Genomic DNA, 17,963 nt, shown 5'->3' with positions numbered 1-17,963 from the left:
AAAGCAAAACTGGGCTTAATGTTCTCTAAATTAATTTCCTTCCTTCCTTCCTTCCTTCCTTCCTTCCTTCCTTCCTTCCTTCCTTCCTTCCTTCCTTCCATCCTTTTCTTTCTTTCTTTCTTTTTCTCCCAAAACTATTAGAAAAGAGAATTTGAGGCAACTGATAATGACAAGTGTAATAACAGGATTAAAAAGTAAAACATTTAGAGCAAAGAAAAAATAGAAATTGAATCATAAACAAAAATGTTAATACATAGAACAAAACCTCCTGTGCATATTTTCATCTGGGGTCAAAATCTGGCTCTGAACTCTCAGTGGTGAAAGCAACGCGTGAAGAATAACCTCCATGACACCATGGGGTCATTTACTCTGCACAGACGCACCTTGTTCTGGTAATAAAGTGTTGGCAACATTTCTCTTGTGGGTCTTCATTATGTATTATCCAATATCCTCAACAACACCTGAAATGCACCTACGATATAAAATTTAATACAGCTCTATCTTAAAGCTTTGCTTTAAGAAAATAGAGCTATAATGAAAGCAATTCTGAAGACATTCAATGTAAAATGATAAAGATATCTAAATCTATTTTGGTCAAGTTTGATTCAGGATGAATTTCAAACTGGAAAACTCATAGAGTGTGTGTTACTAACCACCCATCAAACGCAAAACAATGACGTGTGTGTGTGTGTGTGTGTGTGTGTGTGTGTATCCCAAAAAATGTATACACAACTTTGAATAATTATAAAACCAGTGTTTATTAAAATACATTTCATTTTCAAAATGTAACAGAATCTACAGACACCTGTATACATTTTTGGGGATACCCAGTATATATAATTTCAAGCACTGCAGAATTCAAACATCTCAAAAAATTGTGAATAATACCTGATTCATCCCTGGTCTATGAAAAATATGACCTACTTGTGTTCTTACCTGTAACAATTAAATGCTGAAGCATTTCAGTTATGATCATCTTGGTTTTAAAGATGCTGATCTCAAAATATTTTCATTTGTTTCTGACAGTGATGATATATCACACTACATTAACATGTTCAATATTACTATACATTTGTTTTCTGTTTCTTTGTTTATTTTCTTTCTTATCCATCCATAGTTCTACTTACAATATGCAGGATTTCTCTCGTACTTTGAAATGCAGAATATCTTTAAATCACATGTGTGCTCCCCTTAGCTTTACCACCATTGTACCCATCAAACCAGGTATTTTTTTTTTTTTTTTATCCTCACCCGAGGATATTTTTTCCATTTTTTGTACAGATAGAATGGGAGGGAGAGAGAGGAAGGGAGAGAGAGTGAGAAACATCGACGTGAAGGGACACATCGAGTGGCTGCCACCCGCACGACCAACCAGGGCCGGGACAAACTGCAACCAAAGTACGTGCCCTTAGTGGGAACCGAACCCCGGTCTCTACGGACCGCAGGTCGACGCTCTAACCGCTGAGCCAAACTGGCCAGGGCCAAACCAGGTATTTTAACGAGGAGATTTCTATTGCCACATACAAATGTCCCCAAATTTAGTAAGCAACAAAAACTTATATGATGCTCTAGGAATGGAGAGAGGGCATAACGGGGATCGCTTGTCCATGGGACACAGTGTCAGGGGCCTCTGGGGGGACAGGAGTGGGAGAGGGGAAGGGTGACTAAATGGCTGAGATCCGGAACCAGACAGGCTTCTTGTCTTACCTGGATGGCTAGGGTGACCCAAAGTGCCCACATTTGGCTTAATCGCAGCATGTTTCTGAGTGGTTTCACTTACCCCATGGGGGCTCAGGGTCCAAGAGTGAGTGTTCCAGCAAATGGGGTGGAAGCTGCATGGTCCCTGTGACCCAGCCTTGGGACTTCCCACAGCAGCGCTTCTTTAAAACCACCACAGAATAGAGTAAGCTAATTTAGTACCAGAAAAAAAAAACCAGGACTAAAGATAAGGAGGTGGAAAATTGGATACAAGAGTCCTGATTTTTTTAGGTCCTATTTTAGACCTATATTCAAAATAGTTATGTCCTACACATATTTTCAAAATGTATATTCATAAAGTATTTTAAAAACAGAGGCCAGTATGCATAATAATAAAATAAAAAGCTATGTATACAAAAACCAGCCTTTTAAAATCTTAACATATTTTTTATATTTGCTTTAGAGATACTTTTTAAAACAGTGAAACAGGATAGAATTGAGGCACCCTATGTAAACTTTTAACCCACTCTTACTTTCCCAGAATTAACAACTGCAACATACATGGAGTCTATTATTACATGTTTTTAAAACCTATTATTACATATGCATACAGTCATAAAAATACACAGTGAAGCGTTGTACTGTTTAGAACTTTCTATACACAGAAACAGATTGAGCACTTTCTCTGTACCCGCTATTGTTCTAAACATTTTATATTTTCAATTTAGGTAAAATAGTACTGGTCCTATGAATAGAAAATATCACACGTACACCCCACTCCATTACAGATGAGAAAAATAAATAAATTAGGCAAAGAGACATTTGCAAAGAACTGTGAAGGTCTGAGATTTCACCTTACTTACAAGCTGACAAATTAGCCTGCCAAAGATTCATAGATAGTTGTAGCATACAGGAGACTCCTGGGTTATAGAAGACAATTTATTGCTCATAGTAATAGTTTTCAGCATATTAGCATTTATTGCACTGGCTCCTAAATCCAGTTGCCACGAGGCTTCACAAAGAGGGGCAGATAATACTTGCAAATGCAGTAGATTGTATTATACGAGAGGAATAGTGAGTTTAGGAAACTTCTGCTAATATTCTGTAAGCATGCCTGCCCCTTCTCTTGCTAGAGGAAGACACTGTATCTTCAAAGACTGTTTACTATACAAATATCCTTGAAAAGACAGTTCTAAGCAAAGTGCTACACTCACAAGATCTGCAGATATGCTGCAGACCCGTGGAGAGTTGTCTCCCAGCCAGATAAAGTAGCTTGCTCCAGGCACATAACTGTAAGGTTGTAACAGGTTTGAAATACTAGTGACTGAAGCCATAGCCAATGCTCTTGAATACTTATGTTATCCAGCCTCTTCATCCGCAAATAAGAATTCCCATTTTTCAAATTACTGCCCAACATTGGAATATCATTTTTATTTGAATCTGATAGGTGTGAAATGATAACCTGATTAGTGAGGTTAGTAATGAGTTTGAGCAAAATATATATATTTTTAATATATTTTTTAATTTTCCTTTACTGTGCACTACCCGATTCAATGCTATGCAATTTACTTATTTTTCTTTTTGTACTTAATTGATTTATAGGGATTTTTGTAAATTCTGGACAGCAAAACTATATTGTTTGTGTGCTTTGAAAAAAATTTTTTCTGTCTGTATCTTGTCCTTTGTTTATAGGATCTTGTGTTTCATAAATAGAAATAAATATTAAAACATTGTATTAATTGTAAGCAAACTAATGTTTGCCTTTATGTCTTGTGCTTTTTCTTTCTATAGAATTCATTTCTTAAAAATCTAGTGTGCACCCTGCACTCTGTCCCTCACTCACCACGGATGGCCTTCCTCACTGCTCACGCCCTGCCTCTGCCCCGCAGAAATGCTTTGATTACACAAAGCCCTTTGCCAGATTGGGCCAGTGTCCAGGGCCCTGGCTCCTCATCTCACTCGGGCTTATGCCAAAGATGTAAAATTTGGTGCAGATGCCCGAGCCTTAGTGCTTCAAGGTGTGGACCTTTTAGCCGATGCTGTAGCCGTTACCATGGGGCCAAAGGGAAGAACAGCAATTATTGAACAGAGCTGGGGAAGTCCTAAAGTAACAAAAGATGGTGTGACCGTTGCAAAGTCTATTGACTTAAAAGATAAATATAAAAATATTGGCCCTAAACTTGTTCAAGACGTCGCCAATAGTACAAATGAAGAGTCTGGGGGTGGCACCACAGCTGCTACGGTACTGGCACTATTGCCAAAGAAGGCTTTGCGAAGATCAGCAAAGGTGCTAATCCCGTGGAAATCAGGAGAGGTGTGATGTTAGCTGTTGATGCTGCAATTTCTGAACTCAAGAAACAGTCTAAACCTGTGACAACCCCTGAAGAAATAGCTCAGGTTGCTACAATTTCTGCAAATGGAGACAAAGAAATTGGCAACATAATTTCGGATGCAATGAAAAAGGTTGGAAGAAAGGGCGTCATCACAGTAAAGGATGGAAAAACACTGAATGATGAATTAGAAATTATTGAAGGCACGAAGTTTGATCGAGGTTATATTTCTCCATACTTTGTTAATAAAGCAAAAGGTCAGGAATGTGAATTCCAAGATGCCTATGTTCTATTGAGTAAAAAGAAAATTTCCAGTGTTCAGTCCATTGAACCTGCTCTTGAAATTGCCAATGCTCACCGTAAGCCCTTGGTCATAATTGCTGAAGATGTTGATGGAGAAGCTCTAAGTACACTTGTTTTGAATAGGCTAAAAGTTGGTCTTCAGGTTGCAGCAGTTAAAGCTCCTGGTTTTGGTGACAATAGAAAGAACCAGCTTAAAGACATGGCTATTGCTGCTGGTGGTGCATTGTTTGGAGAAGGATTGACTCTAAATATTGAAGATGTTCAGCCTCATGATTTAGGAAAAGTTGGAGAAGTCATTGTGACCAAAGATGATGCCATGCTCTTGAAAGGAAAAGGCGACAAGACTCAAATTGAAAAACGTATTCAAGAAATCATTGAGCAGTTAGATATCACAACTAGTGAATATGAAAAGGAAAAACTAAATGAACGGCTGGCAAAGCTCTCAGATGGAGTAGCTGTGCTGAAGTTTGGTGGAACAAGTGATGCTGAAGTGAATGAAAAGAAAGACAGAGTAACGGATGCCCTCAATGCTACCAGAGCTGCAGTTGAGGAAGGCATTGCTCTGGGCGGGGGCTGTGCCTTGCTTCGGTGCATTCCAGCCGTGGACTCATTAACTCCAGCTAATGAAGGTCAAAAAAATGGTATAGAAATTACTTAAAAAGCACTCAAAATTCCTGCAATGACCATTGCTAAGAAAGCAGGTGTTGAGGGATTATTGATAGTTGAGAAAATCATGCAAAGCTCTTCAGAAGTTGGTTATGATGCTATGCTTGGAGATTTTGTGAATGTGGTAGAAAAAGGAATCATTGATTCAACTAAGGTTGTAAGAACTGCTTTATTGGATGCTGCTGGAGTAGCCTCTCTGTTAACAACAGCAGAGTCATAGTCACAGAAATTCCTGAAGAGGAGAAAGACCCTGGAATGGGTGGGATGGGTGGAATGGGAGGTGGCATGGGTGGTGGTATGTTCTAATCCTAGAACGGTGCTTTACCATCATTAATGAGAACCTGAGAGGAAGCTCAAGGCAGTCTTCCTCACCTATAACTTCAGAGAAGTCAGTGGAAAGAAATGACTGAAGAAAAGGCTGGCTGATGTTCAAGAAAGTCACTATACCCATCAGTTACTGGTTTCAGTTGACAATACAGTGGTTTACTGCTGTCATTGTCCACGCCTACAGATAATTTATTTTGTATTTTGGAATAAAAATACATTTGTACATTCCTGATAACTAAGTGCAAGAGCCATGTACCAATGTACTGCTTTCAACTTAAATCATTGAGGCATTTTTACTACTATTCTGTTAAAATCAGGATTTTAGTGCTTGCCATTACTCTGTGGAGAGTAAGAATAATTGTGTACAAAGCAGAGAAATATCCAATTATGTACCTTTGTGTAATAAAAATTTGTTTAAAGTTAAAAAAAATATTTTCTTTTGTCAAGTATAAACTTATATTTTAGATGTTTCTTCTAAATACTTAATTGTTTTCTGTTTTGTTTTGTTTTGTTTTGTTTTCTTCCCTCTTCAAAAGTAGGTCTCCAGTCTTCAGTAATTTTGGGTCAGGAATGAATATTTTACTGTAGTATACATCAAAATGCCTAAATATTACTTAAAATTATTCTAATTTTTATGCACCATGAATGATAACTTATCTCTGATAGTAGTTGTCAATCATGGCTCAAAAATAGAAAAGAAAGAAGACCTCTAAGCCTCAAAAAGCATTTCTAAACAATTTTTTAAATATTTGTTAGCTATTAGGAAGCATATCCCAAGGAAATAGTAAGAGTGTTTACATAGTAAGAAAAGTAACTGAAAAGCTAGATAAAAGTAAATAGTTACAATGTAGAGTTTTCTGATTCATGTTATACATATATGGTAATCTTTTAAAACAAATAAAAAATAAATAAAGCTAAACCATTTGAAACTCCATTCAAATGTCAAAATAAGTGTAAGTGTTCTAGTGCAATATAGATGGGAAATAACAGGTTTTTCTATACTCATAGTGCTTGACCTTTTCATTAAAAAAATTCATAATTAATAGCAATTACATGTCTGAAAAATTAAAAATGTATATATCACTAGATCTTTAGGCTTTTTTCACACACATTTATAAGCTAGAAAAGACAACATGGTAATGCCAACCTTTTCATTTTTATTTATTCTGATTTGACTCTTAATTTTACATTTCAGGAATGCATGCCATTGTTTTTCTTCTTATAAGTTGATCATCTACATTGAATGTGAGTGCGTATAAGGCAGCACACTGACTATGGCTCAATTTGGCTACAACTGACATAATTTTATTCCTGTACTATTTCTCTTATGGAATGTCACACTAACTTAAGCTCTTACTTTTTAGAAGGAAAGAAAAGTGGGGACCATCTTATAAAATAATCTGGAACTAGAATCATTATGTTTGAGGTGCTTTGTCTTTTCAAACTTAATTACAGCATTAAGAATATAAAACCCTATTAGTTTGAATCTGTAAAAATAGATGATTTATATCTGGCTATAGGGATTATAGTTCATTTTTGTTTTACTTTCATGCTTTTTAGTATTTTTCTAGATTTTCTCCAGTTATTAATATTGTTTTAGTAAGACTCGTAATATTACTGGAGAAAATGTATTTGGTTTGAGAAATAAATGTTGATTAATTTATTCATTATCTATGTCAAATATTTATATAGAGTTGAACTTTAAACAATACACCATGTCCTGTGTAGTCAAAAATTCATATATAACTTCTGATCTCTCCAAAACTGAACTAAACACCTCCCTTGGTGCAGCGGGAGACTGATTCTAGGACCCCCATGGATAAGTAAAATCCACAGATGCTCAAAGACCCATATGTAAGGTGGCACAGTACAATATATATAGTTGTCTTTTCACGTCTGTACCTGGTTGAATTTGTTGACTCAAAACAAGGGGATATGGAGGACAGACTGTATATTAATTGAAAATAGTCCACATACAGTAGACATTTCAAACCTACATTGTTCAAGGGTCAACTTTCCTCTGCCAGTCTTATGATAGAAAGAATATAGGAGACATGTGATTTAAATTTTATTTTTAGAATGAAAGATGTTGTAAAGAAAATGTTAAAACTCTAATAAAAAGCATAAAGAAATATTTTAGCAATGGAGAGATATAATGTTCAATAGAGATAAGATTTAACATGAGAAAAAACAGAAACAAAAACAATTGCCCCAAGTTTATCTACAAATCCAATACTGTCACAATAAAAATTTCAGCTGTAACACATATCACTGCTTGTGAAATATATGAAAGTCTACAAATAGCTAATTCAACTTAAAAAAGTAAAAAGAGTAACAAACACATTCTTTTTCTTTAGAATATATTTGACATATATTTTACCATAGGGTGTACAACAGGTTAATTTCATACCTTTATATAGTATAATAGCCATTGTAGTGATATTTAGCACCTCTAGCATGTTACATAATTATTATTATTATTTTTTTTTAGTTTTTATTTTTAATGCTTGGAATCATTAAGTTCTAGTCTCTTAGCAAATTTGGTGATTTTAATAAAATATTGTTGTCTATATTCACTATACTGTGCTTTAGATCTCTAGGGTTTATTTGTAAGTTCTTGGAAATTTATACTTTTTAAAAACATCTATCCTATCCAATATAGAATTCTAATTGATATGTATTGATATATTTGTAATTATGGTAATGATGATAATATAGAGCAATGGGAAATAATAGATTGATTAGGAGACTGATTTTGGGAAAACTAACTTATTCTCTGTAGAAAATATTATTTAATACAAAGGAAGACTGCACATGGATTGAAGAATGTAAAGCTTTTATAGAAAAATAGCAGAGCCACATTTAGGGATAGGACAGATTTATTTTCAAAGATCCCCCAAAGCATTTAATCTGTGGGGATAAGTAAGGATTTAAATCAAAATTAAGAATTGCTGTTCAACCACAAAGCTAAAGAATAGATTTAAAAATACAGGAAAATATTTACAACATCTGAAACTGATTAGATGACTATATAAAATATACCCTCCCCCCAATACAATGGAGTATTATTGAAAATTCCACTGTAAATAGAAGTAAAATAGATAAGCAGGATTTTCACAGAACTAAATTGGGAATAAAGTAAAGAAAGGGATGCTCAACCACATCTGTCATCAGAGTAATAAAAATAAACAATAAAATTATTGTATGTCCATAAAGTAGAAGAGTAATATCACCCAGTGTTGGCAACAATATGGTTGGTCAAGAATTCCTGTGCATAATTGGGATATAAATGGCTGTATCTATTTTGCAAGGCAATCTGGAAGACTGAACTGAAATTAAATACATGTGCATCTTGAGGCTTAGAAGTATGTATTTTGGGTATAGAAACAAACAAAAAAAATCAGAATAGGATTGGAATGGGAACGGTCCTGTGAGAACTTATTCCAGCAGTCCATGCAGCAGAAGTAGCCTGATGTTATACTAAAAGTCTTGCATGCTATTGACCATGGGTCAGGGCATAAAACATATGGCTTAACAGTGTTGCTTGGTAACCATGAATCTGAGGACATTTGGAGTAAACTGTAGCCGTTTGCCAGCACCATTATTGATAATAGTGAGATTCAGTGATTTGAACATGGTCTAGAGAGCTGCCCCCTGGAGAGCTCTGTGATGGAGTCTGCTAGGCAGTTCCCTATCCATCCCTTATTGGTTGGATTACAGTTTCATGGTTTATATTTTTGTTTGTTTTAAAGAAGAGCTCATGAGTGCTATATTCCATGTGTTCGTACACATTGAAAAATATGTCTATTGCCAAGAACTTTTGCAGAATTTGTGTCAGTGCCTTTTACATTGAATGCAGTTATAGAGATTTTCCTTTCTTGTACGTGATGTGATCTTTGGCCCAGATGCCCCAATGGAAATCTTTAAAGTCCAAAAAGATTAACTGGGCATGAATCAGTGTTGAATGCACCTGGATCAATTTTTTATGACTTATTATGAGGAAAGCTTTCCTCTGTAACCTTTAATATACTTTCCAATCTTTCCTTCAGGGACTCAGTTATGGTCACTCAAATCTCTGTTTTCTTCCATATCGCTTCGCCAACTTCATTTGGCTTGGTTGTCTCATGCCTATACTGTATATTTCTGTTTTCAGCAATGCCTTTTTTATTTCAGATTCTAAGATGACTTTATTATTGTTTTTCCATTTATTCTAGCAATCCTTATCACCTTTCTTTTTAGTCCTTGTCATTAGGAATGATGTCTGGTCTATAAAATACATCAAGTTGCATTTAGAAAATTTAAGAGAATTACTGAGGATGTTCAAGGCAAAAACTACTGACTAATTTTCATGTCATGGATCTTACCAATGAAAAAATGTGTTTCAAGGACAAAACATTGTGCTCCAAGGGCAAAAATATGGCAGACCATGATTAAAGCACATATTGATGTCCAGATTACCAATGATTATTTGCTTTGTCTACTCTGTATTGCGTTCACTAGAAAACACAACAATCAGATTTAGGAGACCTCTTAGGCTCAGTATCAACAGGTCTGCCAAATCCAGAAGATGATGGAAATCATGACCCAAGAGGTACAGACAAATTACTTGAAAGAAGTGGTCAATAAACTGATTCCAGATAGCATTGGAAAAGACATAGAAAAGGCTTGCCAATCTGGTTTTCCACTTCATGAGGTCTTTGTTAGAAAAGTCAAAATGCTGAAAGAGCCCAAGATTCAATTGGAAAAGTCATGGAGCTTCATGGTGAAGATAGTAGTTCTGGTCAAGCTACTGGGGCTGAGACAGGTGCTAAAGTTGAACGAGCTGACAGATATGTATGCAGTCCAAGAATCTGTTCAAAATTCAGATATTAAATGGTGACACATAAAAAATTATATTTGTGGAAAAAAAATAAATGAGGGTGGGCTGACCCTAATTCGATATGACTGATGTCCTTATGAGGAGGAGACTGAGACCGAGAGAACACCATGTCAGTACAGAGGCAGAGACTGAAGTGGTGTGCACACAGACAAGGAACACCAAGGCCGGCCAGCAACACCAGACGCTGAGAGCAAGGCGTGGGACAGTTCCTCCTCTAGTGCCCTTAGAGGGCTTTTCAGATTTCTAGCCTCAATAATTATGAGAGAAATAATTTTCTATTGTTTTAAGTTGTCCACTTTGCCTGTTTTTTTGTTTTTTTTTTTTGACAGCCCTAGAAAATTAATACGGAGAGAATCATGATTATTATGTTTGGAGAACTGCCAACCTGCTATCACATACAATCAATATTTATGGTTTGACAAAGCTGTAAATGCTTCATGTGCTTGGTAATTCCTCAATAATAGTAAATTATTTCATGAATTATTTTGTAAATAATGATTTTTAAAAATTAACATTATTATGTATATTAGATTATAGATACAACCAAAATGTCATTTAAAATAAAACGTGTAGAGACACAAACTTGCATTTATTTTATTATTGCTAGATTAATCTATATTATATTTTAGCGCCACTTGCTTAACATATGTAAATGTTTTCTTAAACAGGCACCATGTTGTTACAAAACCCATTTTAGCTGAAGGAGGATTTGGAGGAAGGATATAGGGATTTTGCATAGAGCCGGAGAACAAGTAAAATTGAGCCTTCTGTGGAAAGAGACCTGGGAACTAGACAAACAGTACCCACAGCATATACTTTTGCTTAATTTCCCCCTCTTTTCTCGTGGGTTGAATGGTCTGTAGTTTCTGCTTTTCTCTGCTCACCTTCACTTTTATAGATTAGAGTTCTCTACTAATTCAGCCATCCGTGCATTGTCCTAATGTGCACCCCAAACTGCCATCTCGGCTCCTGAGTCTGTCTGTCTTACATGTCCTATGCCCAGAACTTAGAACGTAGTATATATGCTTTAAATCACAATTCTTCATAGGGAGACGATGCTTAAGTAAGACATCGATCTCTGATCTTATAAACTAAGGCCAAAGGACTGAGTTTGTGTGAAACACAGGGCTACACACTCCAGGGTTATGGAAAGAGGCAGAGTTTTGAAGGAAGGGTTGTAAGAACAAGAATGAAATTTCTAACACACAATCATAAAGCTTTATAGATTTAATATTGTTATTGCTTTATTAAAGGCTCATTAGGATAAGCCTATTATATTTTTTTTTATTTAATTTAAAATGTAAGAATCAAATTCCGGGTAATGCTTCAGTAACTGCTTGAATTGATAAGTATACTTACATAATATAGAGAGAAAGTAATAGAGATCTGAAATCAGAAAACCTAGGAAACAAGCCCACTGACACTCACTAGTCACGAGGTCCTGGGAAAGTCATGTAACCTCTCACCCTGACATGTGCTATTTGTGAAGTCTAAGTAAAGATAAGTATACTTTAAGGGGTGAATGTAGACCAAAAAAAGTTCATGTATAGGGAAAGGCCTCGGAAACCAAGTGCCGTAAAGCCGAACGTGATGCCATTGCTCTGCTGGACTCCCCGTAACAGCTGGCACGTGGCCTGTGATTGGCAGGTGCCTGGAGACCGCCTGTTCGGGGACCAGCGCCCATGTGTATTACAGCTTCCTTTCCACTGCTGGCATATGCTGAATTAGTCAGGTTTGTTTTGACTCTTGTTTAAATCACCATGGAAAAACTGGATTAAATGATAAAATCCAAGTCTGATCCACAGTTATCACAATGAGAAGATCCAAACTACCCACTGGAGACCTTGGCATGCTCACTTCTACTAGAGAATAGTGTAACATGACCAAAATCACATTTCTTCTGTGGGTCACTCAGTTCAGATAGTTTCAGATTTTTCAAGGCAAGTGGGATTTACCAATGTCAGGTAAAAATGTCTAACTTTGGGTCTGTCAGTATCACCTAGTGAAAATATAGCTCCTGAGGCCCATCCTAATATATTGGTGACAGTTTTAAGAAGGCAAAGCCAATATGAGATAGAACAATATCTCAAGAAGTAGCTGCTAGAATTGAGCAACAGTTATTTTTATCAGCCAATTATATAAATGGTATCGTACCCATAGCCAACATTGTTTTCTATCTTGAATTTATTCATTTACTTTAGAGAACTTGCCTATATGTGTATGTACATATCCCTTTTCCTGGGTTCATGTGTTCACTCATCTCTGTATCTTTCTTTGCATAACAATTATATTTTATATTTATTAGTTATATTTATCTGTCTCAGTAGTATATATATACATATATATAGACCCTAAGTAATGAAACCCAAAATCGAATTCTGGGGAGTGGTGGAGAAGATTCTGATTTGCCCCAGTCGGGCCAAGTATTCAGCTATGGCTGAGAGACAAGTCACAATGCCGGCTGCCTACCCAGCTGTGCCCTTGGAGGGGCCAGAAAAGGGGTGGGGCATTAAGAGCTGTGGGTGATTAATTTTCCTGAAAGAAAAAAGAATGAAGACCTCTATGCCCTACCCCTAAAATTCCCATCCTACCTTGTAATATTTAGAAGAGCCAATACATTAAAGGGATAAACACTGGAAAAAAAGAAAAAAGAATGATCCGGGCAGGCACACAGAAGGTGTAGATGCTAAGCTTTAACACCAGGGCAATATTTACAGACATCTCCATCTGTGTGTCCATGACCACATTAAACTCAGTCTGTCCAAAACTGAACTCATTATTTCAGCAAGGCCGCCAGACTTTTGTATTTCCATTTAATGCTTCACGATTCTCATCGGCCCCCATGCTTAACATGTTACAGTGTATTTTGACTCATTGTCTCTATTATCCTAATCACCATTTCTAATCAGTTAACAAGGTAAGTCATTTTTTACATCTTCAGTGCCTCTCAATTCTGTTCGCTCCTTCATTTACCTAATTTCACCACTTTTTAAAAGACTCTTATTACTCAACCAATGTATACAATATATACAAAGAAAAAAATCTCTTTGTCTCTATGTCTCTAGTACCTCTTTTTTAAATTCATCCTACAAATTTATGCTATGAAAGGTTAATGTCCAAAGATCAGTCTCTTGCTCAGAAACCTTCAATAATTAGAACATGCTCAATTACAAATTCCGAAGCCAATATTTAAAATAATACCTGGAATGTGTTCCTACCTCATTTCTCGTCAGATCCCAAGATGCCTCATCTATGTGGAAAAAAATGTGACTTGTAAAGAATTATCTGTTCTGATGACTTAACTTGTCAATACATGCGTGCCTTCCTCTGGATAAAGGAAACCACTTTTCTTTCTTACTACCATGGTTTTGCTCATCTCATTGTTTCACCACAGCATAGCACCCACCGTCCAGACTGGTCAAAAGCTTAGGTAAAAAAGACCTTCTCTTTCAAGATATCTTTTCTTGTACCCTCTTCACCACAAAATATGGGGAGAATCTTCTTATTATAAGAAGTCATTGCAAATTGTCTGTACCTCTCCTCTGGTACATATCACATTCTAACACGGGTATGTTTTAATGTTTTTCATCGTGATTTCCCCTCCTCCTCATTAAAGAAGAGAGAAGAAAATAAAGAAACAGACACAGAAGGAAAGGGAAGGAGGTAGGGAAGGAGGGAGGGAGGGAGGAAGTGTTTTAAACTCTTTGAGGACACTCCTTGAAGAGATTGTCTGAGTCATTTCTCTTCTCAGTACCATCAAAATACACAGAGGGTATAGGTAAAAGCAAGGGTTCTTATAATATTAAAATAAAACAGTTTTCAGGGCAGCCCACAGATTATCTGAAACCTGTTTTGGGAATCCATAAAATGTACAACAGAAAAACAAGGTCCTATCATTGATTCCACATAACAATTTTTGCTCAGGGTGGGTGGATACATTCATTTTCACCTAAAACCCAATTAATTCCATTTTCTTCCTCAAATCCAGACCCTAAAGATCCTCCGTTCTTCTGATAAATGCACTTAAAAGACCAAAAAAGTGACAGAAAATGCATCAATACCATGCCCCCCAAGAAAAATTAAAATAAAAACAAAGCCAGGGCCTTGCTAACATACAAAATTTCATTTTCAAAAGGAAAATGTCACTATAACTAAAAAGTCAGTCGTTAATAGTGGCTCAATTTAGACACACAGACATGGAGGTAGGCTAAGGTTCAGGAGTGCTCCCCATCCCTACACCAGAGGAAATATTTTCTCCCCACTTCTGAAAGGAGCTTAATAGGTATAAGTAGCTGAAAATTAATTTTGGAACCTAGATGACATCCTTTGCAGTCTTCTAAGGGTAATCATCTCGTATAACATCTACTAGACATGAATATAGTAATAAAACTTTCAAGAATCAAGTCTTTTAACCAGAGATTTGCTCTTCACCTGTCACGATCTGGTCCCCGTTCCCTCAGAAACTGAGTTTCCCATCAGAGATTCCATGGTACGTATGGAATGCCGCATCTTACAAAGACAGCAGCAGCGGGAAAGGCAGCGGACTCATGAACTTTACTCCTTTACGGATAACGAAAAATGATACGAAAATTATTTCAGAGGTCCACTAGCCCTTTAAATACCCCAATTTCCCAAGAAATAGGTGGTGGTAACTTTCAGCTTGTTCTATTTCCTCCTTAAACTGTTGCATCAATTATACGAACATAGCAGTTTGCATAATTTTATTTTTTTCTAGAAACTTTTGAGAAAATAACACTTACTTAGAAAAATCCCTGGAGGCTTTTGGACCACTCCTCTCTGAGGAGAAATTTTTGGCAGATACTATTCATGCTGAGAAAATACATGTACAGCGATAAGAAAACCCTGTGAAGAATGGAATAGATATGTTTCAGTGTATTCAATATTAAAGATATATTGAAACATTTTCGGTTTGAAATAGATCATACAATAACATCTTTTAGAACTCATTTGTATACATAATATATTCTGATGAACTATATAAAGTCCCATTGCTAAACTGTAAGAGAATGGTGGTTGAAAATATTTAGAAATACCTTCTTCAGATATCTGTAAGGTTAATTCTGTTTGTGAATATTAATCCATTCTTTAACAGTTTAACTAAAAAAAACCCAAAAAAACAGTTTTATGTATATTATTCATGGTTAAAGACTCTCAAAGCAATATCACCCTCCGCAAATGTTTTGTTTCTCATACTCATGTAGCTGAAAACTTGGCACTAAGAAAACTTAATAATGTTACTTTATTATATTTTAATCCTAGGTATTATGGTCTGCCAAGAGAATTAGAGTGTTCCTGCAGAAATAAAGCCTCCCTACAAGCCTTGAAATTAAGTTTTTGTTCAAATGCTTATAAGCTAAAAGTCGTAAGGGGTAATTAAATGTACACGAGACAGCAAGTCAGAAAGAAAGCGTTGGCTTTCTACGTGTAATCACTGACTAAATTGTTTTGATCCAAATCTTTATTTTTGGCAAACCACCTCCTACACAAGAAGAATGAAATAAAAACCACCCAGTGAGGAAGCAAATAGCTTCTAATGTCTACCTAGGGAGGAGGTCGGCATGTGAAGGGAAGAAGGAAAATTTTGCCATGGAACAGAATAAACAACCCTAGAGTAAAGGTCTCCCCATCCCCTGGAGATAGCCTTACACACGGCAATGAACCTAGAAGACCGTATTTTCACATTTATAGTCACACAAAGCATTCATTCAAGGAACACAGACTTTTATAAGAGCAGTGTGTGATAGCATTTTTATAGATGGCATTAGAAGAGGCAGTTAGGAGTGTTATAGCTCTAGAATGTGTACAGACTTCTGAAATAGTAAGTAAAACAAACAAAAATGACAATCCACCACCACAGAAAACAACAACAAAGCTTTTCAAGACATTCTTGGTTCAGAGACATTATAAGGAAGGAGCCCCCCACCTCAAATTAAATAATAGTTATTAAGATGCTCTCACTGCAGGAAAAAAAAAAAGAGTTGTAAAATATTTTTAGGATGTTTATTTATTCAACACATGTATTACGCTCCTACCACTAAGTGCTAGGCACAAAAAATTAAGCCAGCTTTTCAGTGAACTGGACATCACACAGTGAGTTGCTTTCACAATGTGATTCACACATTATCAACTCACGTTTTAGCTGGCATTGCAATACTTCAAGTTAAAGAACTCCGATTTTAAAAGCCATTCACCAAGCAAGAGGATCCAATTTACTTGTGTTATGGCAATGTCAGTGCCCAAATTGGGCTGTTCAGCTGAGCAGAACTTCTCCTGCCCAGGCAGCCACGCCGTAGAACCGGAGGAAACTCTGTGGCTCTCTACCCGGCTGGACTTAATCATCACATGAGGGGAGACATCTTATTCTCATCTTCAGATGTTAGGACTTATTTGACTCATGTGGGGCCCAGACACTGGTCTTATTTTTTTAAACCACTTCACAAGGTGATTCTAATAGATAGCCAGGGTTGAAAATCAATGAGCTCTGTTGGCAGGATAAACACAGGGAACTCTCACCGAACTTGACTCTAAGTAACCTGGGGAAAGAGAACATTCCGGTGGCCACAGAAGAGTTGTTGGTGGTTGTGGTGACCGAGTTGTTGCATGTTTGTATGTGTGTTTGGGGCAGAGGCAGCTTAGAATCACACGGCTACACCAGCTGTGGGAGATTAGACACCCATTCTACCCAAGGCAGATCAACAGGAGTATATGCGTTTTTCTACGAGGAAAATAGAAATTGTAAGGTGAAATAAATCTGGTGGTGAGGTTTAGGGAATATACACAAAGACCAGTTTCCTAAAACTGAGTATAAAATCTAGGATGCCAGTCCAGCCAGTGTGGCTCAGTGGTTGAGCGCCGACCCATGCACCGAGAAGTCACCAGTTTGATTCCAGGTCAGGGTACATGCCCAGGTTGTGGGCCAAATCCCCAGTGGAGGGCATGTTCTCTTTCATCTCTCTCTCCCTCTCCTTTCTTCTCTCTCTAAAATCAATAAAGGAAAAAAATAAAAAATAAACAACCGAGGGTGCCATTGCAGCGAAGATTGGACAGCTCCAGGGTGAGGAAGGAACATGAAAGTCTATCCGACTACATTGTACTCACACTTTCTCTTTTGCTCTGTGTGTGTGCTCCTCACAATGACGATGATTTACTGACTAATCAAGTGACACAGAGCATTAATGAAATGGCATTCATTTTCTCAACAACTATGGAAACGGGTATATTTGTTGCTGTCCTTCTCTCCGTGCCTGATTGTGATTTTTTTTTTTTTTTGAGTAAATTATCACAGAAGAGAGTAAACAAGATAGAATAATAAATCCTTTCTAGTTTACCTACACCCTAGGGTTACAGTTGTCTGTGTCTCTGTCTGGCTTTTTAGCTCTTTTTTTAATGTCATTGTGTATTGAGGAGACCTAACAAGGTTTATTTACCTTTAGCCAGTAGATTTAACCTTACACAATGCAGATTTTACATAACTACAGTGGAATCTTACACTGCAAATTTTCCATCTCTGTTGACTAACTTATGCTCCAGAATACAACACTGATCTCACTTTCCATACCATACAAATTTACATCTTATTTTTAATTTTTTTTTTTTAAATCCTCACCTGAGGACACTGTTGCATTCATAGAGTGAGAGGGAGAGAGGGGGGAAGAGAGGGAGAGAGAGAAACATCAACGTGAGAGAGACACATCGAGTGGCTGCCACCCATACAATCCCAGCTGGGGCTGGGGACAAAC

At 36.7% G+C, this 17,963-nt stretch overlaps 1 protein-coding gene and 1 pseudogene across 1 annotated transcript; both read left to right on the top strand.

Annotated features, from left to right (window-relative positions):
* The first annotated feature begins 3,589 nt into the window (after window positions 1-3,589).
* LOC118617421 (60 kDa heat shock protein, mitochondrial-like) lies at window positions 3,590-5,384 on the top strand. The gene is given in 3 exon segments (XM_036243339.1): window positions 3,590-3,947; window positions 3,950-5,209; window positions 5,212-5,384. Coding segments are annotated over 3 exon segments (1,710 nt in total). The 3' UTR covers window positions 5,304-5,384.
* Window positions 5,385-8,877: 3,493 nt separating this feature from the next.
* Window positions 8,878-14,813, top strand: LOC118617686 (annotated as a pseudogene).
* Window positions 14,814-17,963: the final 3,150 nt, after the last annotated feature.

The sequence above is a fragment of the Molossus molossus genome, unplaced genomic scaffold (genome assembly GCF_014108415.1).
Source record: "Molossus molossus isolate mMolMol1 unplaced genomic scaffold, mMolMol1.p scaffold_m16_p_5, whole genome shotgun sequence".
NCBI lineage: Eukaryota > Metazoa > Chordata > Mammalia > Chiroptera > Molossidae > Molossus > Molossus molossus.
The sequence above is the reverse complement of the archived record's forward strand: the minus strand, read 5'-3'. Positions and strand labels throughout refer to the sequence as shown.